We start from the raw sequence: 25,748 nt of genomic DNA, 5'->3' as shown, positions 1-25,748 counted from the left end.
ACATTTATACAGCGATCAGAGCTGAAAATAGCCACTGATTACTGTATAAATGTCAGTGGCAGGGAAGGGGTTAACACTAGGGGACGATCAAGGGGTTAAGTGTTCCCTAGGTGTGTTCTAACTGTGAGGGGATTGGACTGCCTTAGTAGGAACAGATGATCTATTTTTCCTCCCCTGACAGGACAGGGATTTGTGTGTTTACACACACAAATCCCTGTTCCTGCACTCGTGCACGCTATCGCGGGTGGCTGGCGGCCGCCAGCCACGATCATCGGGTCCCGCCTGGCGTGCAGCGGCGCGCATGCGCCTGCTATGGCTTTTGAAGGAGCCGCAGTATATATACGGCGATTCGCGTAGCAGAGCCATTCTGCCGCCATATATATATACAGGAGCCGGTCGGGAAGCAGTTAAGTCATTTTATTGCCAAAAATTAAGATTTTTACATCTGTGCAGAAAATGAAAAAAAAAGCTCTAGAGCTGAACTAGTTAAAATCAGAGTTCAGTGTCACTTTGGTGAATATAATGTATCACATTCACTTGTACCACTGTATTTTATTAAATTGTATCATTTGTATCACTTGTATCGCATTGTATTGTACCACTTGTATCCACAAGGTGGCGACATCTCATCTAACTTTTTCCTTGACCCAAGCATTCTAAATTGCAATTATAGAAAACAGAGAAAAACATCACCTGTGGAAATGCAATGAAGAGAGTGCTTGCTCGCTTTAAGTGCCATTTTGTAGTGGCTGGATGATGCAGTGACTTTAATAGATCTGGCATCCTAACTCATTTGTCTTAAAGTGTATCTCTAGACCAGGGGTGTCCAAACTTTTTTCAAAGAGGGCCAGATTTGATGAAGTGAACATGCTTGAGGGCCGACCATTTTGCTTGACATTCTTTAAACCATTAAAATTTGGTCTATGTGTGTCCATCCGAGAGCTAATACACTGCCCAAAAAGAATTCTCTTGCCTTTGTGGCTGTGTGTAGTGAAGAGATGAGCTTAGGTGTGTTATTTGGATATACCGTATTTATCGGCTTATAACACGCACCTTCACTTTTAAAAAGGAAGTTTCAGGAAGAAATCTTACATTTTAAATAAAGAATTGTGAAGCAAAATAAGGGTCAGTGCCCATCAATGCAGCCTAATCAGTGCCCATCTGCAGCCTCACAAGTGCCATGAAAGCAGCACCCACAGTATTGCCATGAATGCAGCACCCACTGCATTGCCATGAATGCAGAACCCACCGTATTGCCATGAATGCAGCACCCACTCCATTGCCATGAATGCAGAACCCACCGTATTGCCATGAATGCAGCACCCACTCCATTGCCATGAATGCAGCACCCACCGTATTGCCATGAATGCAGCACCCAATGCATTGCCATGAATGCAGCACCCACCGTATTGCCATGAATGAAGCATCCACTCCATTGCCATGAATGCAGCACCCACTCCATTGTCATTAATGCAGCACCCACATTGACATGAATACAGACTCACCATTGCTGTCAGTGCAGCCTGATTCATGTCCATCATCTGCAGCCTTGGAGGAGACAGGGAGGGGGCGGGATGAGTGCCAACAGACATATTGGAGAAACTCCTGTTTTCTCAGCTGCCTCTTTAATTGAAAGTCCCGCCTCCTGTAATGAACAGAACAGTTGTCCAATGGCAGCGCAGGAGACAGGACTTCCCTTTACACAGGACAACGTATAAACAGGAAATACTCCTGTATGTACAGCGCTCGTCCCGTCCCTCCAAGGCAGCCAGCATTTATCTTTTGTGGCCCCCGGCGCTCGGGGATTCCTTGTGGGCCACAAAAGATATGTATATATGTCAAAATCCAGAAGCGGCTCTCTAATTAGGCAAAGTAGGCGGTCGCCTAAGGCCTCGCCCCCCCAGGGGCCTCGCCACCGCCTACTTTGCCTAAAGAACCGCCTCTGGCTATCCTCATACTACATCAGTCCCAGGTACAGTCAGCGGAGCTTCCTGCCAGTCAGTCTGCCTCCTCTCTGATTGGAACACCCCGTCCCACCAGGGCACTGCCCAGTCTCCACCCCTTTCAAGAACTGGAACAGCAGGTGTCCTTTTCATCAGAACACCAGCAGACACACACCCAGAGACCGTCAACTGCCCCACCTCGCCCCGCCCGCCAGCAAATCCTGTCCGTCCTGCCCACCAGCAAATCCTTTCAGCCGATATCTTGTGCAAGGGCACAGCTAGCACCTCAGCACAGGATCGCGGAATCCACCTTCCTTCCAGGGCGGGGCTTCCGTGGTGGAGGCCGAGCCAATTCCAGTACGCTGTAGCCTGTCTCTGTGCAGCCGACTGATTAAGCTGTGAGGTGACAGAGCCTTGCTATGTGTGAGGTACATGGGCTTGGGGATGGGGGTGTACATGTGACGGGGGGGTTGTACATGTGACTGGGGGGTTGTACAGGTGACTGGGGGGGTTGTACATGTGACTGGGGGGGTTGTACATGTGACTGGGGGGGTTGTACAGGTGACGGGGGGGTTGTACATGTGACTGGGGGGGTTGTACATGTGACTGGGGGGTTATACATGTGACTGGGGGGGTTGTACATGTGACTGGGGGGTTGTACATGTGACTGGGGGGGTTGTACAGGTGACGGGGGGTTGTACATGTGACTGGGGGGGGTTGTACATGTGACTGGGGGGGTTGTACATGTGACTGGGGGGGGTTGTACAGGTGACGGGGGGTTGTACATGTGACTGGGGGGGTTGTACATGTGACTGGGGGGTTGTACATGTGACGGGGGGTTGTGCAGGTGACTGGGGGGGGTGTGCAGGTGACTGGGGGGGTTGTGCAGGTGACTGGGGGGGTTGTGCAGGTGACTGGGGGGGGAGTTGTGCAGGTGACTGGGGGGGGGGGTTGTGCAGGTGACTGGGGGGGTTGTGCAGGTGACTGGGGGGGTTGTGCAGGTGACTGGGGGGGGAGTTGTGCAGGTGACTGGGGGGGGGGGTTGTGCAGGTGACTGGGGGGTGGTTGTGCAGGTGACTGGGGGGGGTTGTGCAGGTGACTGGGGGGGGTTGTGCAGGTGACTGGGGGGGTGTGCAGGTGACTGGGGAGTTGAGAGCACTGACACCAGTGCACAGTACTAAATATTAATTAAAATGAATTGCCTATATTAAGAGCCCTGGTGTCAGTGTGCTCTATCTCAGCCCTGGTGTCAGTGTGCTCTATCTCAGCCCTGGTGTCAGTGTGCTCTATCTCAGCCCTGGTGTCAGTGTGCTCTATCTCAGTACTGGTGTGATGGAGCACACTGACACCAGCGCTGAGATAGAGAGTACTGACACCAGTACTCTTAATATATGCAATTAATTTTTATTGCTTGAATTATTTTTTTTTCCAATTATAGACATTAATGGGGCTTCAGGTCTAGGTTATGCCTAAGGCCTCACAAAGCCTAGAGCCGCCTCTGTCAAAATCACCAGGCGGGCCACCCGAAACCAGAACGCGGGCCAGACTTTGGACATGCCTGCTCTAGACAAAACTTTTTTTTTGTAGTTTTGGATAGAATAGGGAGGAGTTAAACCCTCTGTAAAGTTTTTATTGCTCTCTATGCCTCCCCCCCGTTAGGGCACATCACCAGTCTATTTGTACTATTAACCATTTTCACCGAGACAGAAAAATGGGGAAATCCAAAATTTTAGAGCTGTCCTTAGAGTAAGAATTGAAGGGAAATCTCCCAATGGAACAGCTGTCTAAAGCTGGTCATACATTGTACAAGTTGATTGTATAAATTCTGTACAATTTCCTTTAAATTTACCAAAGCTTCATAATATGACAAGCCATAATAATATTCTTTATCCAATGAAGCAGGTCCTTGTACTACATAGTTGATGATAGACTAGATCTAAATGAGATTGTACAATCAGATTGTACAGTGTATATGGGCATTCCTTTCACTTTGGGAGACTTCCTCTAAGTTCCTGCTGTGTTTTCTAGATAGGAAGTGAAGAAAATGTCCTTAAAGCGGAGTTCCACCCCAAAATGGAACTTCCACTTTAAGTGAAGCCACGGCCGGGCACCCACAGTTTGAATGCCGGCACTGCACAGAGGAGCGAGGCTTTGTGCACCTGCATCGCTGGACCGTGGGACAGGTAAGTGTCTGATTATTAAAGGTCAGCAGCTACAATTTTTGTAGCTGCTGACTTTTAAATGGATGGAACTCCGCTTTAAAGTGGTTGTAAAGTCTTAGGCTGGGTTCACACTATCGTCGCATGTGGCTCACAGCAAGGGTTCGGGGCGTCCTCGTTCACCGTTTCAGGTCCGATTTCAGCCCATATTTTTGATTGAATTTGGACCTGAAATGGACCAAAAGACGCACAGGATCCCTGCGCAAATTCGCACCGGAGCCGCAGTGGAGATATGTGAATTGGCTCCATAGCAAACACTGAGATCAAGCTATTTATCCCATCCTCTATATCATTTATAAGAGAACTAAACAGAACTGGTCCCAGGACAAAGCCTTGGGGTACCCCACTAACAACTCTAGACAATTCTGACATAGCTCCCAACTGTCCCTGATTTGGAGGGACTGTCCCTGATTTGGAAGGACTGTCCCTGATTTGGAGCAATGTCCCTCTGTCTCTCTTTCCTCCTCATTTGTCCCTCATTTTGGTCTGATCCATATAGTTGTATATAAAATGCACTTTGTATCTTTCAAAAAGTATTTCCCAGCGCTAAACCTTTCATCTGATTTCTAAATTGCTGCATTTGTAAATTTCAAAAGCCAATATAAAGGAATAGTAGTGGTAAAAAAAAAGCCCTTGTGGGTTTAACTAATCTTTTTTTTTTTAGGTTAATTCTCCTTTAAGGGGGCGTGTCCTATGCCTACATGCTTTTGCTAGTAGGTGTCCCTCATTCCCATCTCAAAAAGTTGGGAGGTATGTTCTGAGTACAAAATAGTGAAAAAATTATTAGACCCCCGCGCTTATGGTGAAAATGAAAAACAAGGAGCTGCAGCCTCTATCAATAAATTCACCCTATGGTAAATCTAGAAGAAATGTGAAAAAGAGGGGATAGGTATGGCGCTGCTCTTATTAAGAGGTGACCTACAACATCTTTATACTTTAGAGGTGTGTGTCACAGGTGCATTTAGTGCAAAAAGTGACAATAAAAGTGCAGAAAATAAATATTTGTATATTCACAAAAATCCACAAAAAAATCCTACTGTGTAAACTTCCTAACCGCTTATATATATAATATATATTGTTATGTTCAAACGAAAATAAAATAAACACAATCGTGTGCAAAACCTGCAATTCAAAGTGACATTTCTGTGCAAAAAAATCCAACATATATGACTGGTGTATATTGTTACTGTGAAACTAGGTTCAGAAATATGCATATACCGTCCTTAACCACTTGCTTACTGGGCACTTAAACCCCCTCCTATCCAGACCAATTTTCAGCTTTCAGCGCTGACGCACTTTGAATGACAATTGCGCGGTCATACAACACTGTACCCAAATGACATTTTTATCATTTTTTCCCACAAATAGAGCTTTCTTTTGGTGGTATTTGATCACCTTTGCGGTTTTTATTTTTTGTTAATCGGTGATGGGCACTGATGGGTGGCAGTGATGGGCACTGATGGGTGGCAATAATGGACACTGATCGGTTACACTGATAGGAAGCACTGCTAGGTGGCACTGATTGGCACCACTGGTGGGCATTGATAGGTGGCACTTGTAGGCATTGATAGGTGGCACTCATGGGCATTGATAGGTGGCACTGGTGGGCACTGTGGGCACTGTCAGGTAGCAATGTCAGGAGGCACTGGCAGGGGGTACTGGTGGCACAATTGAGGCAGAATTGCCTCTTCCTCTTCGGGACGGATGTCCCTTGCTGATAAGCCGGTGATCGCTTTTTTTTCTTCTCGCGCTGTCAGCGTGAGGAGAAAAAAAAAACGATCACAGAGCTTTTGTTTTGATCATGTGATCAGCTGTCATTGGCTGACAGCTGATCACATGGTAAAAGGGCCAGGACCGGCCCCTTACTCGGATCGGTGATCACCCGAGTCTCAGTGAGACTCAGTGTAAGGCGCGCGCAGGGCGCGTGCACAGGGGAGGCCATCATATGACGGCCTCCCGGGAATTTAGGTCCGCGCTGTAGCCGTCATTCGGCTAAAGCGTGGATGTCAAGTGGTTAAACCCTGGTGTATAAAAAAAAAGTCCAATAAAGTGACAATGTGCTCCTTCAATTGTTCTGTGCTTCTTGGAAAACAGTGCCCCATAAGAAACGCACTCACCGCTATTATTCACCCCACAAGCAGGTATTTCACCTTCACAGTATGAGCCACTATGTAGTCTGTGGAGTGGGAGGAAACTTCCTGTCCTTTGTTCTCCAAGTGCCTCCTTGTCTGCGATGTAAGTGGTCTCCTCACTGTCACTCTTAGATGTTGCCCACATGTAGAGAGGAAAGAGACTCCATAGTGTGATACCGTACAAATATCCAACAATTTATTATTAATACTGATGGGTACATTTAATAAAAATCATTAAAAGCGAAAACTGTGTTTAAAAACAGGAAACCGGAGCGATCTACACTCCACGGCTCGAAACCGGAAGTGATGCAATGACGCTATATAGTCCCGCCCAGCGTCATTGCATCACTTCCAGTTTCGAGCCGTGGAGTGTAGATCGCTCCAGTTTCCTGTTTTTAAACACTGTTTTCGCTTTTAATGATTTTTATTAAATGTACCCATCAGTATTATTAATAAATGTTTGGATATTTGTACGGTATTACACTATGGAGTCTCTTTCCTCTCTACATGTGGGCAACATCTAAGAGGTTAACAGTGAGGAGACCACTTACATCGCAGACAAGGAGGCACTTGGAGAACACAAGACAGGAATTTTCCTCCCACTCCACAGGCTACATAGTGGCTCATATTGTGAAGGTGAAATACCTGCTTGTGGGGTGAATAATAGCGGTGAGTGTGTTTCTTATGGGGCATTGTTTCCAAGAAGCACAGAACAATTTGAAGGAGCACATTGTCACTTTATTGGACTTTTTTTATACACCAGGGTTTAAGGACGGTATATGCATATTTCTGAACCCAGTTTCACAGTAACAATATACACCAGTCATATATGTTGGATTTTTTTGCACAGAAATGTCACTTTGAATTGCAGGTTTTGCACAGGATTGTGTTTATTTTATTTTATTTTCGTTTGATAATAACAATATACAGTTGGGACAGAAAGTATTCAGACCCCCTTAAATTTTTCACTCTTTGTTATATTGCAGCCATTTGCTAAAATCATTTAAGTTCATTTTTTCCCTCATTAATGTACACACAGCACCCCATATTGACAGAAAAACACAGAATTGTTGACATTTTTGCAGATTTATTAAAAAAGAAAAACTGAAATATCACATGGTTCTAAGTATTCAGACCCTTTGCTGTGACACTCATATATTTAACTCAGGTGCTGTCCATTTCTTCTGATCATCCTTGAGATGGTTCTACACCTTCTTTGAGTCCAGCTGTGTTTGATTATACTGATTGGACTTGATTAGGAAAGCCACACACCTGTCTATATAAGACCTTACAGCTCACAGTGCATGTCAGAGCAAATGAGAATCATGAGCTCAAAGGAACTGCCTGAAGAGCTCAGAGACAGAATTGTGGCAAGGCACAGATCTGGCCAAGGTTACAAAAAAATTTCTGCTGCACTTAAAGTTCCTAAGAGCACAGTGGCCTCCATAATCCTTAAATGGAAGACATTTGGGACGACCAGAACCCTTCCTAGAGCCTACCGTCCGGCCAAACTGAGCTATCGGGGGAGAAGAGCCTTGGTGAGAGAGGTAAAGAAGAACCCAAAGATCACTGTGGCTGAGCTCCAGAGATGCAGTCGGGAGATGGGAGAAAGTTGTAGAAAGTCAACCATCACTGCAGCCCTCCACCAGTCGGGGCTTTATGGCAGAGTGGCCCGACGGAAGCCTCTCCTCAGTGCAAGACACATGAAAGCCTGCATGGAGTTTGCTAAAAAACACCTGAAGGACTCCAAGATGGTTAGAAATAAGATTCTCTGGTCTGATGAGACCAAGATAGAACTTTTTGGCCTTAATTCTAAGTGGTATGTGTGGAGAAAACCAGGCACTGCTTGTCACCTGCCCAATACAGTCCCAACAGTGAAGAATGGTGGTGGCAGCATCATGCTGTGGGGGTGTTTTTCAGCTGCAGGGACAGGACTACTGGTTGCAATCGAGGGAAAGATGAATGCGGCCAAGTACAGGGATATCCTGGACGAAAACCTTCTCCAGAGTGCTCAGGACCTCAGACTGGGCCGAAGGTTTACCTTCCAACAAGACAATGACCCTAAGCACACAGCTAAAATAACGAAGGAGTGGCTTCACAACAACTCCGTGACTGTTCTTGAATGGTCCAACCAGAGCCCTGAATTAAACCCAATTGAGCATCTCTGGAGAGACCTAAAAATGGCTGTCCACCAACGTTTACCGTCCAACCTGACAGAACTGGAGAGGATCTACAAGGAGGAATGGCAGAGGATCCCCAAATCCAGGTGTGAAAAACTTGTTGCATCATTCCCAAAAAAGACTCATGGCTGTATTAGATCAAAAGGGTGCTTCTACTAAATACTGAGCAAAGGGTCTGAATACTTAGGACCATGTGATATTTCAGTTTTTCTTTTTTAATAAATCTGCAAAAATGTCAACAATTCTGTGTTTTTCTGTCAGTATGGGGTGCTGTGTGTACATTAATGAGGAAAAAAATGAACTTAAATGATTTTAGCAAATGGCTGCAATATAACAAAGAATGAAAAATTTAAGGGGGTCTGAATACTTTAAATCCCCAATGTACATACAGTATCTCACAAAAGTGAGTACACCCCTCACATTTTTGTAAATATTTTATTATATCTTTTCATGTGACAACACTGAAGAAATGACACTTTGCTACAATGTAAAGTAGTGAGTGTACAGCTTGTATAACAGTGTAAATTTGCTGTCCCCTCAAAATAACTCAAAACACAGCCATGAATGTCTAAACCGCTGGCAACAAAAGTGAGTACACCCCTAAGTGATAACGTCCTGTAGATGCTTTGAAAAAGAAAAAAATCTTTCCTGAAAGGAAATGCTTTTCTGGAAGAGAAGTGCTTTTTTTTGTTGAAAAAGTTTTTTCATTTTGGTCTTGTGAAGAGACAAACACACCTGTTAACAATCAGCCGTTCCAACCACTCTAAATGACGAATATTGACTAGTTGAAAACATGCTATGAGATGTGGATTAATTGATTCCAGCTTAATCAAATGAAATGTGATTTTTGACCTTGTGTGTATATATACCATGTGATGTATGTAACCAGTTGCAGACATACGATTGTGAAAAAGGGCGCTATCTGTTAAAGCCCGAAACGTCACAGCCAGCTTCATCTGGTGTTTGTTCGATGTCTTTGATAATTATGTAAGTTATTACAGAAATAAATTATTTGTGCAGCAATCCCTACTCTTCCTTTCTACATGACGGTCCGTGGGAGGGACCAGATTGCCGGCACAATTGGATCGTTTAGTGCATCTCACCCCGCATATATCGATACATGTATATATCGATACATATGTATGTATAGATAGATAGATAGATAGATAGATAGATCTATATATACTCACACAGTGCATCCGGAAAGTATTCACAGCAGGGGCGTTGCTAGGGGGTGGCTTTTGGGGCTATAGCCCCGAATCTGAGGCCAATAGCCCCAAGTCTCTGCAGGGGTCCCCAAGGGGAGGGGAGGCTCTCTGGGGACCCTTATGTAAGTGGGGGGGCTCTCTGGGGACCTTGATGTAAGGGAGAGGGTCTCTGGGGACCCTGATTTTAAGGCCTAGGCTCTCTAGGGACCCAGATTTAAAGCGGGGGTCCACCCACACCGCCAAAAAAAAAAAAAAATATTAAAAGCCAGCAGCTACAAATACTGCAGCTGCTGACTTAATACATGGCCACTTACCTGTCCCAGGGTCCAGCGATGTCGGCAGGCAACGCCGAGAACCCGCTCGGTTCTCGGCAGCTGCCGCCGCCATCCTAGGTGAGGGAATCAGGAAGTGAAGCGTTGCGGCTTCACTTCCCGGTTCCCTACTGCGCATGCGCGAGTCGTGCTGCGCGTCCCAAGTGGTCCCCGCTCTCTCCTGGGAGCTGTGTGTTCCCAGGAGACAGCGCGGTGGGAACGGGAAGAGGTGTAGACTCCCATGGGAGTCTATGCCGGAAGTGGGTGCAAATACCTGTCTTAGACAGGTATCTGCACCCCCCCTCCCCCCTGAAAGGTGCCAAATGTGACACCGGAGGGGGGGAGGGTTCCAAAAAGCGGAAGTTCCATTTTTGTGTGGAACTCCGCTTTAAGGGGGAGGCTCTCTGGGGACCCTAATGTAAGGGGGCCTCTCTGGGAACCTTGAGTAAAGGGGGGGGCCCTTTGGGTACCCTGATGGAAGGGGGAGGCTCTCTGAGGACTCTGATGTAAGGAGGAGGCTCTCTGGGGACCCTGATGTAAGGTTATGTAAGGGGGGGCTCTCTGGGGATATACTGTATATACACCCACACGTATATTACTGTATATACATGTGTATGCCCACCCAAGCGTATGACTTTCTTTACTACGCTGCTATGGCCTCTAGCCCCAGATCTTTTGTAGACCTAGCAACGCCCCTGATTCACAGTGCTTCACTTTTTCCACATTTTGTTATGTTACAGCCTTATTCCAAAATGGATTAAATTAATTATTTTCCTCAAAATTCTACAAAAAATACCCCTTAATGACAACGTGAAAGAAGTTTATTTGAAATCTTTGCAAGTTTATTAAAACTTAAAAAATCACATGTACATAAGTATTCACAGCCTTTGCCATAACACTCAAAACTTTATATATATATATATTATATATATATATATATATATTAAAATTATTTGAAAAATCAATAAAATGTATTGAGCAAAAAATAAAAATAAAAAAACATTTTAGTATGTGTGCACAATATAAAAAAAGGCTCTGTGAACGAAAAGGTTAAATGAAACTTGTTGCTTAGTACAGCTCTTTCCCGGAGTTTTTACGGAAAGCTTGTCATTTATTTTGTGTTGATATCTTCCATTGTACACTCCATGCTGTCCAGGATGCTGTAAAAACCATGTGGTTGAAAGAGGAGCTCCTGGTATCTGTAAAAAGACTTAAAATAAGACTGACCTAGTCACTTTCATAGGCTGTCCCATAAATATCACTTTTTTTCTGGAGCCCGGGCACACAAGACGCTCCTTCTAGCGTCTAAAATTGGCTCATTGGGAATAGTCCGTGCGCCTGCAAAACCCATCTATTTGTGGATGGAGCCAGAGCTGAGTGTGGGGGGAACAGAGAGAGAGAAGTATCAGAGGAGGAAAGGTTCAGACTGGAGGAGAAGCTCGGAATCTGCACGTGAGGCCATATAAAGGAACAATAAAAAAGGAAGAAATAAGGGAATACAACTTTTTGGAAAATAATAAAGGAAGGCCATTTATCCCAAAGAGGAAGTCTACTGGAAAGTAAAAGAGTAAGGAATGTAAACCGAGGGGCAAGAAAGTTGAAAGAGTCATAGTCCATATAAGAAGATCCATATTTCGTAAGTGATATCAATAGGACGGTGGACAATGATGATGGCTGGAGGTCACATCTTCAGGTTGCTGTTCTTGGTTGGTTTCTGCCTACAGAGCGTCTTTATGGAACAACGACGGGTACTGGAGCAGAGGAAGCCGTTTTTTGAGAGGTTCAGAAGGTTGGAGGAACAGGTGAGGATCGGTCATGTTGTTCTTCTGATGTTGTGGAAAATAAATATGGTCTCGTCTGGTAGGAAACAATTTTTGTGAAAGCATAAAGTGGTTGTAAACCTCAGACATGAAATATGAACAAAGTATAACCCTCTATAATGTGTACTTGTCCAAATCCAGAGCACTAAGTGTCATGTCTGTCTGCTGCTATCAGTATTAATTACTTCTGACAAGTTTCCTGACACCAAGAAAAAAAAAAGGTGACAGAGGAGGGATCTCCAGCACACAGTCTGTGATTGACAGCCTCAGCTCTGTTCCTATGTGCTGTGTGAAGGGGGGAGTGTCCCTTTCCTCCTATCAGCTCTCAGAGCCCTCCTCACTAAGTTCTGCAGAGTGTAACTTCAGCTTTCCACTCCCTTTTTTTTGACCGATCAGACAAGCCTTATAATTTCTAGACTTTAAATGGCTGTAGAGGTGAGAAGACTGCAGATAAACAGGTACAACTTATGTAGGAAAATGAGTTTATTCTCTGTGTATCACCTGAGGCCAGTCACTTCACTGGGTATATGTGAGGGTTTACAACCACTTTAACCACTTGCCGACCGCTGCACACCAATATACGTTGTCACAATGACAGCGGTGGGCAAATGGGCTTATCTGTACAGCCCCTTTAATTAGCGGGGCTAGCGGGCGCATGCGTCCCCACCACGTACAGCGTGACCATGCCGCGGGACCCGCGGACTCGATGTCCGCCGGTGTCACGGCAATCGTGTCATGGAGCCGCAGAACAGGGTGATGTATGTATGTAGATGTAACAAGGCATTTCACTGTTCTGCCTAGTGACATGACAGAGATCACTGCTCCCTGTTATCGGGAGCAGTGATCGCTGTCATGTGAGTGGAAGCCCATCCCCTCCACAGTTAGAATCCCTCCCTAGGACACACTTAACCCCTTGATCGCCCCCTAGTGTTTAACCCCTTCCCTGCCAGTGTCATTTACACAGTAATCAGTGCATTTCTATAGCACTGATCGCTGTATAAATGACAATTGTCCCAAAATAGTGTCAAAAGTGTCCGATGTGTCCGCCATAATGTCGCAGTCACGATAAAAATCGCAGATTGCCGCCATTACTGATAAAAAAATATTAATAATAAAAATGCCATAAAACTATCCTCTATTTTGTAGACGCTATAATATTTGCGCAAACCAATCAATATACGCTTATTGCAATTTTTTACCAAAAATATGTAGAAGAATACATATTGGCCTAAACTGAGGAAAACATTTGTTTTTTTATATATTTTTGGGGATATTTATTATAGCAAAAAGTAAAAAATCTTGCTTTTTTTTTCAAAATTGTCACTCTTTTTTTGTTTATAGCACAAAAAATAAAAACCGCAGAGGCGATCAAATACCACCAAAAGAAAGCTCTATTTGTGGGGAAAAAAAGGACATCAATTTTGTTTGGGTGCAACGTCACACGACTGTGCAATTGTCAGTTAAAGCGACGCAGTGCCGAATCACAAAAAGTGCTCTGGTCAGGAAGGGGGTAAAATCTTCCGGGGCTGAAGCGGTTAAGGCTGACGTCTATTCTGGTTATATTTTGGCTTCCCTGGCTTCTTCTTACCCCCCTCATCAACACGCTAATTAAATGTTTAAATTATAGCTTTGCAGTTTTGTTAGGTACCCTAATTTTAGATCAAGCGACATCATCACTAGGTCTCTGTGTTTCTCCATGCACCTTGCATATATCTGTGATCTGCCTCATCATGGCTGCTGGGAGGGGCTGGCAAAGTGCTACACATAGCTTCCCGAAAACATCACAGCACCCGGCCTGGGTAGTCCTCTCGGAAAGAAGAAAGAAATGGCTGCACATCCAGAACTTCCGATTGCCTTTTATTTTGCTATGCTATCCTATTGCTATCTATGAGCACTCAATTTACTGTTAATTTGTCACTAATAATTGGCATTTATCTTTTCACTGTTGTTTTGTTATATTGATTAATAGATTTTATCATCACTCACATATATCACTTAGTCCAGCGCTGCACTTTTTAATTTTATATCTGTTTATTGCGCCCTCATATCGGGGTTATAGTGTACAGCTGCAGGACCATTTTTTATTCATATTTGTATTCATATTTGATATTCTAACATTTTCACGCACCTAGCGCAATTCTTCCCTCTTTTACTTACTCTTATGCTGTGTACACTCGGTCGGATTTTCCGACGGGAAATGTGCGATGGGAGCTATTTGTCTGAAATTCCGACCGTGTGTGGGCTCCATCAGACATTTTCAGTCGGAATTTCCGACAAACAAAACTTGAGATCTGGATCTCAAATTTTCCGACAACAAAATCCGTTGTCGTAAATTCCGATCGTGTGTACACAATTCCGACGCACAAAGTTCCACGCATGTTCGGAATCAAGCAGAAGACCCGCACCGGCTATTGAACTTCATTTTTCTCGGCTCGTCGTACGTGTTGTACATCACCGCGTTCTTGGCGATCGGAATTTCCGACAAGATTTGTGTGACCGTGTGTATGCAAGACAAGTTTGAGCCAACATCCGTCAGGAAATAAAACATGGATTTTGTTGTCGGAATGTCCGATCGTGTGTATGCGGCATTACAGTACCTCTCCTGATTTTTGGGGATCAGAGGTGACCTGGAGTCTGACAGCTGCTATTTGTGAAATGTCTGACCTCACACAATGCGCACTCCAATGTTGGATGACAGGACCCGAAGTCAGGCAGTTTTCAGATCTGCAACTTTCACATGTCAGGTGACTGCTGTTCCTTTGATTGATTTTGCAATGGAACCTGTCAGGCTTCTGTTCAGACTTTTGAAGTGTGACTTTGGTTGGAGTAGTGAGAGGATTGAACTCCTGTACTTTCTGTCTTTGACCCCACTTGAGAGTTTCACCTTCTCTACTTCTACTGGTGATCCTTCTCACTGACCGAAAAAGGAATGGACAATTCCAAAATTTGCAGTTGACATCTGAACAAGAGGTGAGGGGGAAATAATCCAGTGGGGGAGCTTATCTAAGAGGGGATTTCCTCTAACTTCAGAGAGATTTCTCTGCAATAAACATTCAAAGAAAGTTCCCAAGTGGGAAACAGAAAAAAAAAAAAAGAAACAGGTTTTAACTCTTTTTCATACTTTTATTGAGAAATAAAAATAAGGTTCTGGCTTTAGATATATTTTAAAGTGGTTCTAGGAGCAGAAGGAGATTCTATACCCTAAAGTGTTATACCGTAAATGCTGGTATTTCTTTATGTTAACATGTTATACTTTTTTTTTTTTTTTTGTTTAATTAGTTTTTATTGAAGAATGGTATGTATAATGTCTAATGTACAATACAGAATAGATCTAAACAGGTTGGCGGGTGAACCTCGTTAACCTGCAGGGTTAAAATGTTATACTTTTATTCATAAACTTATAAGCACAAAGGAGATGCGCAAACTATATAAACACAATATTAAAAAATTATGTGCAATAAATAAATGGTGTACGATAAATTAATCTAAATGAATAAATCACTAAAACATAATTGAGTGATAATATATGAACATCCCTTTGATAATTCACTTGGGATGTTCATATATTATCACTTATTTATGTTTTAGTGATTATTGCACATATTTTTTTAATATTGTGTTTATATAGTTTGCGCATCTCCTTTGTGTTTATAAATCTAGTATGTGTATGTATGAATGTGAGTTAGGGACCTTAGATTGTAAGCTCCTTGAGGGTAGGGACTGATGTGAATGTACAATGTATTTGTAAAGTGCTGCGTAAATTGACGGCGCTATATAAGTACCTGAAATAAATAAATAAAATAAATAAAAATCTATGTTGAAATTAAATATTTAATTTTGTTAGAAGATAACAACATTACTTTTCACCTTTTTATTCAGGTATTTTGTATATGAGTGATTGGGTGAGCGCAGATTAATGCACATACACAACGTTATACCTACCTGCTCTGTGCAATGATTTTCACAGCAGCCCCGATCCTCTTCTTCGCAAAACCCCCCCCCCCCCCCCTCCAGCCAAGTGCCCCTATAGTGGTAGAGGGATGATGGACTCAGATTTTCACAGGTTATCATAATGAGGACAAAATCATGACCTCAGCTCAATTGGCCTGTATTCAGCAGCCCACCAGAAAGACAGGGAACTCCCCCCCTCCAGGAGAGCCCATTCACCCGAGTTGAGAAATCCAAGGGTAATAGGTCAAAGAGAATGGCAAATCAAATATCCTTAGAGTCAAAAGAGTTATTGTTCAACTAGTTGCAGTAAACCGGACAGTAGACATCCCCCCACATTCCAGGGACCACACTATCCCTCTTCATCAGGACTGGATAAAATGGTAGAATGTTAAATGGATTCAAAAGTACTCCTGCAGGCAGAGGCAGGGGCATAACTAGAAATAGCAGGGCCCCATAGCAAAATGTTGTATGGGGCCCCCCCGCAAACAGCCCCCCCCCACAGCTGCCCTAGTGTCAATGCAGCGTGACCTGTGCCCAATACAGCATGACCTGTGCCCCATGCAGCGTGAGCTGTGCCCCATACAGCGTGACCTGTGCCCAATACAGCCTGGTCTGCCTGTGCCCCATACAGCGTGACCTGTGCCCAATACAGCCTGGTCTGCCTGTGCCCCATACAGCCCCACCTATGCAGAGGAAGAGGCAAGCCACCCGGATCAGCAGAGAGCGGGATTGCCCGCTGTAATAGCTTTCATTTGAATTTCCTGTCTTCCCGGGGCTCATCGTCACATAGCCCCACCTCTTGGCCCGACGCCTTTGATGATGTCACATGTCCCGCATTGGATCGGCGTTCTGTCTATCAAAGGCACCGGGCCAAAAGGTGGAGCTATGTGACGTGAGCCTCGGAAACACTGGAAGTTCTAATGAAAGCTCTTACATCGGGCAATTCAGCTCTCTGCTGATACGGACAGCTCGCCTCTTCCATTCCTCTCTCTTCCCCTGGCTGGGAGACTGTGCCGGCGGTGCTCTTATCCTCACTGGGCCCCACTCGGCTGCGGGCCCCATAGCGCCCGCATGGGTCGCTATGGTGGTAGTTATGCCCCTGGGCAGAGGATGTTATAAACAACCTCTGTTTCAGTAGCAATGGACCCCTAAAACGTGTTGGATGTCTTTTTGAACAATAAAGACTTTAGACTCCTAAAGATTTTTTCATTTGGTGCTCTCTTTGACCTATTATACTATAGTTCCATTCTAGTACAATAATTCATATGGCATATTTGTTTCACACATAAAAAGACCAATAAAATGGGCAACTGCAGCCGAACTGCCAAATGCATGGTTTACTCCTCATGGCAGGGGTCAGCAACCCCAAATCCCTCCTTTGCACTTAAAAGCATTCAAAATGCCAAGTTTGGCTGTTTTAAATTGTGTAATTTTTAAAACTTTGGCACCTTTAAGTCTTCTGTAAACCGGAAGTGATGTCATGATCTGGTTTACTAGATCCGAGACCTGATCGAAGTTGATTACAGTTCTGTTTGGGTCACCGGCCAGCCAGCGGACGTGTCGGCTAGTCGCTCGAGCCTCCCCGTGGGATGGAAGAGCCCGGGCGAGTCGCGGAAGGCGGCGGGAGGGGGGACGTCCCTTCCCGCTGCTTGGGTTAACAGCTGAGCCGCTTCTTAGCCACATCAATTGTTATCCCAAGAAAGCCAACTGCCGGCTCTAAAAAATGGCATCACCCCAGTACAACCTCCTAAAGCGGAAGCCTGATATGTACGTATGGTCAGCGTGAAGGTGTTAAACCGTCCACGGGTCGGGTACACGTAAATTCATTATGTGCACTAACAGGCCAGACATTTAGTGGCGATGGGCCGAGTGCGGCCCGCGGGCTGTAGGTTGCCAACCCCTGCCTCATGTCAATTACAGGGTTAAAACAAGCCCATGGAACCTGTGACCACAACAGACATTCTCAGGGTGGCAGATGGGGGAACATCCTTTGTGAATCTTATAATATAAACATGGAACACTGTCCCTGTGAACCATCCACCTGTATGTTTATAATTTCTTTAGCTTTGGATAAACTTCAGAAGGGTTAGATCATTTTCCATTTTCACAGTTGTCTCTCTCCCCATTTATGACTTCTTGTTTTGGAGAAATATTCCGAACAAGGACACATACTTCAGCAAGAAACTGATAAAGGTTCTTACAGCTTAAAAAGTGCTTTCATATGTTTCTCCTTCTCTACTGAAGAGGTTGCCCTCATTTTCTGTCTTGTTGACCACACGGGAGGAAATTTCTCCCAATAGCACCGACAGCCATAGAAACAATAGCAAAAAATTTCTAGCCTACTAAAAGATGGAAGGAGGTCTGGTGATTTTTTTTTTTTTTTATGAATACACATCCCAAACAGTAGCTGTTTTGTAGCTCCACTTTTTTTGTGAAATCCATCTATTTTGGCTGTGAAAAGGGTCCATCATTGAAAGGTATTACTGGACATTTTGCATGGCATTGCCCTCCCACCCTATAGGCCAGATATCTTACTGTTCATCACTCTGCTGGAGGTCTTGGTGATCAAAAGAAGAAACAGGTGCTGGCAGTGTTAATTGCCAATAAAATGGTTATTTAAAGGGCTGACAAACTTGGAGCTGTACTGTAGCCACCTAAAAATTCAGCTGGACTGGCCTTTACTCTGAAAATGTCATCCCTATGTTAATTCTTGACCTATTGCTGGCCTTAATTTCTGTGCAAGAATAGGCCACTGCCAAATTGTCTGGGTGCAGAGTGGTAATACAGACACATCATGCCCTGCCCCTCAGTACCACATTCTCTACACTCTGTAGAGGAGAGCAATGGAGAGGAGAAGAGAGGGTGAGGGAGAGGAAGGAGAAGAGAGGAAAAAGAAAGTAGAAAAGAGGATGGAAAAGCAGAATGTTGGGGGGGGGGGGGGTAGGGAAAGGAAGGGAGGAATGGAAAAGATGAGAGGAAGCCATGGGAGGGGGTGAGAGAGAAGGGGAAGAAAAGACAGGGGGTAGGGACTCACATTTCAGTAAATCCTTTTTTAGGTGGCAATTGGGTTTGAAACTCTTAAAGAAGAGCTCCACCCCCCCCCCCCCCCCCCCCCCACCAGAAAATTAAAAGTAAGGAGCTACAACTTCTGTGGCTGCTGACTTTTAATATTAGGACACTTACCTGTCCAGGGATCCCGTGATATGGGCACCCCAGACGATTTTTTCAATCAGCTCTCTGGTGCTGACACTGTCATTTCTTGTGAGGGCTCCCTACTGCACATGTGCGAAGCGTGCTACACTTTATGAATCGCACGTAGGAGAAGGAGGAGGGAGCCGAACTTGGGCGAAGTCACCCGGAAGTGGCAGCAGAGGGGGCAAGAAGCAAACAAGCGGAGCTTCCCCTTTTGGGTGGAGCTCCACTTTAAGCTGGGTACATACTATAAGAAAGCCGGGTTTCCTCCATGTTTCACAGCAAGTCGAAACCAAGGATAGTACTAATTGTACGAAAATTCTCGTACGACAAAGGCTTTTTTTTTGTTGTTGTTGTTTATTGTTTCTGATCATGGACAGTCTTTCGTATCAGATTTTTCTTGAACGAAAACTGTATGGAAACAGTACATAAACGAAAATCGTTAGTTCTGTTAACGAACGAGAAAATTTTTGGAGTTTGTCTCTTCGAAAATTTTTCTTTGGAAAGTCTGAATTGGATGTCGAAAGTTGTGTACACAGTTTACGAAAATCGAACAATCGTACTGAAATTTTTGGTCCGATTTTCTTATAGTGTGTACCCACCTTGTCCATGTGGCCATAGAGACTAAAGGGAGTTGGACATGCAGACACACTCTGCCTTGGGTATCTGCATTTGCCAATAAGTCCCTAAACAGGATTGTTCAGCTTGGTGGAGCATTTGTGTTTAGCCTTTTATCTCATGGTTATTGGCATCTTTATTTTAACATAATCACAGTTACCCTCGGTTTAAATGAAATGTAAACAATTTTTGGTATTGTTATCTCTATGCACCATTCTTGTACACAAGGGCTGTTGAATTCCTCACAAATGTAATATATTTGTTATAGAGTTTGTAGCATAAACAATAATTCCTTCTCTGTTCCAGTTTCGTCGTTTCCAAGATATGACGTTGACCCGTTTACAGGGCATTGCCGAAAACTACAACATCTCCTACAACATCGATGCTCGTTTCCATCACATTTCTGACCAGCAGCAGTCACTGACAGAAGCCTTCAATGCTTCAAGTGACATGACTCAGCAGGAGCTGAATGGGGTAAAGTTTTGGCTAAAAAAGGTCCAGAAGAAAACAAAAAAGTTGGATCTGAAGATCTCTGCACTTGAGGGAGCCATGGCTGAGAGGAATAAGCAAATAACCAAGGAAAACAAAGCCCAGGATGTAGCGATGGCTAACTTCACAACAACACTTAGCAACCAGAAAAGGATTATTTACCAGTTAGTGAAAGACAAGGGTGAGCTGCAGAAAGGGATGGAGGTCTTTCGAGAGTCTGTCGAGAGTCAGGGCAGAAAAATTGCAGAACTAGAAAAACAACTGCAGAACATGCAACACATGCAACAAAATGAAATTCTAGCAGCAAGCGCCTTAATAGTTCCAGAGATTAATCGTACCCCTGAAGAAAAACTGCCGGAGCCCCCACAAAATGATCCAGGGCCAATAACTATTCAACAACGACTGCTAAAGCTAAAGACCAAGCATAACCAAAGGAAGAAGTTTCACGAGGAGCAGCTTATGCTTATACCCAGCAAAAACATAATGGAACCCATGGCAGCTCAACACAGTGAGGTAACCAAGAAACTAGGTCTACCAGAAGAGAAGAAGCCTGATTTCCAAACTACAAAGGTGCCATCCATTACAATGGGTCCACAGCCCAACCAGAGAACCAGACTTCCTGAGTTCCAACAACCGCTTGATCCTGTCATAGATAATACTATACAGGTATCAGCCCATCGTAGTTCTGTGGTCAGAGACCCCAGACCACCAGGGGAAACAATAACACCTCTTCCATCTACTAGGATCCCAGCACATACCACAGCTGCTCCAAAACTTGAAGAGAAAAGCACCAAAACTCCAGCCACTAGTAAGTCCACCATGTAGTCCTACATTTGCCAAGAACAACATTGAAATGACTCTATAGCTTAACATTTTTTAGATATTTATAAAGTAAATACCGTATCTCTATAGAGCTGTTTGGCTGTAGACTTAAAACCTATTTTTTCTGTTTATTGTTTGTGGTTATGTATTACATGTGGCCAACCACTTTTACCCATTGCATACACTGTACATGTCCTACTTGATGCCTAGTAGGACAGCCTAGTGATTGTCCTTCACTGGTCCTCAAGTCTCTTGTACAGCAATGTTAATATCGTCAACGAAATTAACACTATTTTGTTCGATTAAAATATAAATGGCATTTTAGTCAAAAGACTATGACTAAAACTAAATTGAAATTTCATGTCAAAATTAACACTGGTTATATATCACAACGGCTAAATCTGTCTGTAGAACATGTTCAAACCTTAATACCGTTAATAATAACTTATTCAATTTTTACTCCAGGAGAATATATATTGAGTTTAGAAAAACCAAAGAAATGCTTAAATTATGCATTACAATTTAATTAAACCCATTAGATTTTAGTCAACTAAAATGTACTGGAGACTTTAGTTGACTAAAATACGACTAAAACTAAAACAATTCAGATGACTAAAATACAACTAAAACGGCATTTTGGTCAATGACTATGACTAAAACTAAATCAAAATTTGACGTAAAAATGAACACTGTTGTACAGTTCTATGGACAGAGATTTGTCAATAGACTTTCAGCAAGAACAATATTCTTTCCAAGAGGCTTATCTTACAACTGATTCTCTTGCAGCTGTCATTTAGGTTTCCATCTGTAACATACACATTTCTAGATGGAAAAATATACAGATTATATATAAATGTATACAATTTATTATTCCAACCATGTAAATCTAAAACGTTACTTCTTTTGATAGTTTTTTTCATAAATACAGGTCTCTGTGTGCATGGTCATCCTGTGTCCTTTCTAGTACTTTTCTAAGTACATATACAGTATAGTATATCAATGGGGACCAACCGTTTTCTATAGCTGAAGTACAGTACTTTGAAGTAGATAATTGTGATTTGCAGACACACCGATTGGTGATTGCTTAGTACACATAAGGCTAGTTTAGCATTTTTGTGCAGCAAAAAACTTTTTTTTCTCAATAGAGCTTTGCAAAGACTAGAACCATGGCCAACCTTTTTATTACTCTGTTGCAGAATTTCCCTCATTTTCTGCCTGGTGGAATTGTTGTCATCATGACCGTAAATTAAGGGAAATCTCTTTAGTGGAGCCCTGGATAGCAGTTAACCCAACAGAAGTTCTGATTCTTCCTCATTTTATCCAAAACTGAAATAGAAATTTGGGGTATACAATTTAACATGTTTATCCTTAGCACTGGTTTCACTAGAAAGTTGTTGGAGTTCATCAATTTTCCCGGAGAGGGAGAGTCTTGACATGAAAATTATCAATTGCTCAGTCCTCTCTACCCAAGTCCTTTCTGCTTTTGATGAGACTGTTTCAAATTTTCTTCTGGAAGTATTGCTTGAACGTCTTCTTGTATTTGTTGCTCTGATAGTTCACTAATGATGTCCTCTTGTGTTCTTGTTACAGTTTGCAATGTGCATTCCATGCTCGTTTTCCCTAACTCATCCACGGAAAACTATGCCACCTTCACCAAAGGCCTCAGGGAACCATTGCATGAACTGTCTATCTGCAGCTGGGTCAAAACGAATGCCAGTTACCTGGGCACCATCCTTTCATATGCCACAGAAGATAATGACAACAAGCTGGTCCTGCATGGCAGGAATGGTGCCACCTATGACGCTTTCCACTTTGTCATTGGTGATCCAGCCTTCCGGGAACTACCGCTGGTGCCCTTGATTGATGGGAAATGGCATCACATTTGTTTCATCTGGTCCTCCATCCAGGGCAAGTACTGGTTCTATGTTGACCGTAGACTGACGTCCACTGGATCACGGTTCCAAAAGGGTTATGAGATCCCACCTGGAGGATCGCTGGTTCTTGGCCAGGAGCAGGACACCTTGGGTGGTGGATTCGACAGTTCAGAGGCCTTTGTTGGAAATCTGGCTGGCTTTGCCATGTGGAATCGGGCCTTGTCACCTGGGGAGGTCTCCGGCATTGCTACAGGGAAAGGTTTGCCCAGGGGCACTATCTTAACACTGGCAGATGACCCCTTAATTCATGGAGCTGTAGAAAGGGTGGACTGTACCTGTCTGGAGCACTGTCCTTAGGAGTGCTATTTAGTCTATTTTTGTACATAATGGATATAATGAGTAAAATTGCAGTATTGCTAGTAGACTTTGTTCCAACCCAAAATGCCGTTGTTGGGGAAAGAAGCAAAAGAAATACCAAACCCTGTACAGTATCACATGGACCTTTTTTCCTGCCAGTGACCAACAGCAGTCCTGTTAGTAAAACCCTATTAACAGAGTATAAGTGTAATTCTTAATTCGTATAGTATTGGAATGGGATAGGCCAGTCTATTTTGTGCAATCTTATCAAGTACCAGAAGGTGGCATCGTAGTCTCTTTGTCCTCGGTTATAGGGCAAAAAGTGACTTATACTATTCAAAAACACAAATACATTAATGGTGTTAATTGTTTTTTGTTTATTTTGAACATCTCTGTATCACCAGCTTGTCCTTGGTACTTTATTGTACTGATGAAGGTTGTTTTCAAGGACCACTTAGGTTTTCTCATATGATGTGTCATGAGTCAATATGCCTCTGCCCTGTAAAAAATATTCTCAGCAGACATAAAAGTGATGCTGAAGTTGCAGAGATAGAAATTCATCAACATTGTACTAATGCCTTGTTCTGCTATTATAGTCTTTACCTTAAATTTCCTATAATGACAGAGTGTCTAAACCAGCCGTTCTTAACCAGGATTCTGCAGAGCCCTAGGGTTTCTCCAGAGGTTGTGGTGGTGGTGGTGGAGGGGGGGGGGGGTTTGGGGTTCCTTAAATCATGGCTGATTGATTTCCCATCTGATGGTGCCTGCATAGTTTTAGGTCCATCACCACTTGGCAGAGCCAGCAGCATGACATCAATGATCTTCTTGGTTATTTAAGGGTGGGATTCTGATCACCAATGTAAGGGGGCATTCTTCCCACTGACCACCAATATGAGATGCATTCTTCTCACTGACCCCCACTGTAAGAGGAGCATTCTTCCTATTGACCACCAATGTGAGGAGCATTTCTTCCCCATAACCACCACTGGAGGGGGCAGGCTTCTGAAAGACCACCAATGTAAGAAGCAATGATGTGAGGATCATTCTTTCTACGGACCTCCACTGTAAGGGGCATTCTTCCTACTGACCACCAATGTAAGAATCATTCTTCCCATAGACCACAAACGTAAGGAGCATTCCTCCCACTGACCACCACTGTAAGGGGACACTCTTCCCTTTGACCACAACTGTAAGGGGGCATGCTTCCTACTTACTACCAATGTAAGGGGCATTCTTCCCTTTGACTATCACTGTAAGGGACATTCTTCCCACTGACCACCAATGTAAGGAGCAATCTTCCCACTGACCTCCAATGTAAGGAGCATTCTTTGCAATAACCACCAATTTAAGGGGCATTCTTCCCACTGACCACCAATGTAAGGAGCATTATTTCCACAGAACACCAATTTAAGGGGCATTCTGTCCACTGACTACCAATGCAAGAAGCATTCTTCCCACTGACCACCACCAGTTTAGGGGCATTCTTCCTACTGGCCACCAAACACTAAAGTTTGACCATACTGTCCAGTGCTGTTTATAATCTAACAAGCCTGGTCAGACACACCCCCTCTCTGGTCAGACACACCCTCTCTGTGTTCCTTAGCATTACAAGTCTGTGTTCTGCGATAAGGGGTGTGGCTGTTGCTCAGCTCTCCCAAGGCAAAGTACTGCACTCTGAGGTAGTAAATGCAAGAGAATAAGATATTTTAAGACTTTTACAAGCAAAAATCAATAAAAAAAACATAAATTAGGGCACACAGAGAAAATAAAAAGTGTGATATTTTGGTTGGGCTTTAAATTACATAATGCATTGCTTCAGCAACAGACAGCGGTGGGCATGCTGGGTAACAGAATAAACCATTCAATAACAGGGAATGGAATGATGTGTTGTCATATGGTTTAATGATCACAGAGAAAAAACATTGCTGGAAAAACCTGTCTGTGCTTTATCCTGAAATGGGAAGTTTCTACTTTTGTACAGTAAAATGATTAGCTTTACTGGAAAGTCTTTTCTCTGTATTTTTAAGACAATAAAAAGAGCAAATGTTTGTCATTGTAGTCATTTTATTTGATATGCAGTTTCAGTTTCTTTCCTAAAGTTTTTGCTATTGATTTCAGTGCTCTGACAACCTAAAGTCAGAATAAAAGTGCAGGTACTCCTCTACTCTCACCCCTTGTCTCTGTCACCTACCCTCCTCCGACCACTGTCCCTTGTCTCCGTGTCTGCCCCCCTACCCACCTCCGACCACTGTCCCTTGTCTCCGTGTACGACCCCCTACCCACCTCCGACCACTGTCCCTTGTGTTTGTGTCTGCCCCCCTACCCACCTCCGACCCCTGTCCCTTGTCTCCATGTCCGCCCCCCTACCCACCCCTGAGCACTGTCCCTTGTCTCCGTGTCCGCCCCCCCTACCCACCCCTGAGCACTGTTCCTTGTCTCCATGTCTGCCCCGGTATCCACCTCCCAGCACTGTCCCTTGTCTCCGTGTCCGCCCCCTACCCACGCCCAACCACTGTCCCTTGTCTCCAAGTACGCCCCCCCACCCACCTCCAACCACTGTCCCTTGTTTATGAGTCTGCCCCCCTACCCACCTCTCAGCACTGTCCCTTGTCTCTGTGTCCGCCCCCCTACC

The 25,748-nt window shown here is 43.9% G+C and overlaps 1 protein-coding gene across 1 annotated transcript; it reads left to right on the top strand.

Moving 5' to 3' along the window:
- Positions 1 to 11,170: 11,170 nt before the first annotated feature.
- LOC141148698 (pentraxin-4-like) lies at positions 11,171 to 23,776 on the top strand. The gene is made up of 3 exons (XM_073636346.1): positions 11,171 to 11,795; positions 19,881 to 20,871; positions 22,476 to 23,776. The coding sequence occupies exons 1-3, from the start codon at positions 11,658 to 11,660 to the stop codon at positions 23,114 to 23,116; spliced, it is 1,770 nt and encodes a 589-aa protein (XP_073492447.1). The 5' UTR covers positions 11,171 to 11,657; the 3' UTR covers positions 23,117 to 23,776.
- Positions 23,777 to 25,748: the final 1,972 nt, after the last annotated feature.

The sequence above is a fragment of the Aquarana catesbeiana genome, linkage group LG06 (assembly GCF_042186555.1).
Source record: "Aquarana catesbeiana isolate 2022-GZ linkage group LG06, ASM4218655v1, whole genome shotgun sequence".
Classification (NCBI taxonomy): domain Eukaryota; kingdom Metazoa; phylum Chordata; class Amphibia; order Anura; family Ranidae; genus Aquarana; species Aquarana catesbeiana.
Note: the sequence above shows the minus strand (reverse complement) of the source record. Positions and strands in the feature narration are given on the sequence as shown.

Coding starts and splice junctions, on each gene's coding strand:
- LOC141148698 (XM_073636346.1), top strand. CDS start 11,658: ATGATGATGGCTGGAGGTCACATCTTCAGGTTGCTGTTCTTGGTTGGT. Junction 11,796..19,880: donor TCAGAAGGTTGGAGGAACAG/GTGAGGATCGGT, acceptor TCTCTGTTCCAG/TTTCGTCGTTTCCAAGATAT. Junction 20,872..22,475: donor CACCAAAACTCCAGCCACTA/GTAAGTCCACCA, acceptor TTCTTGTTACAG/TTTGCAATGTGCATTCCATG.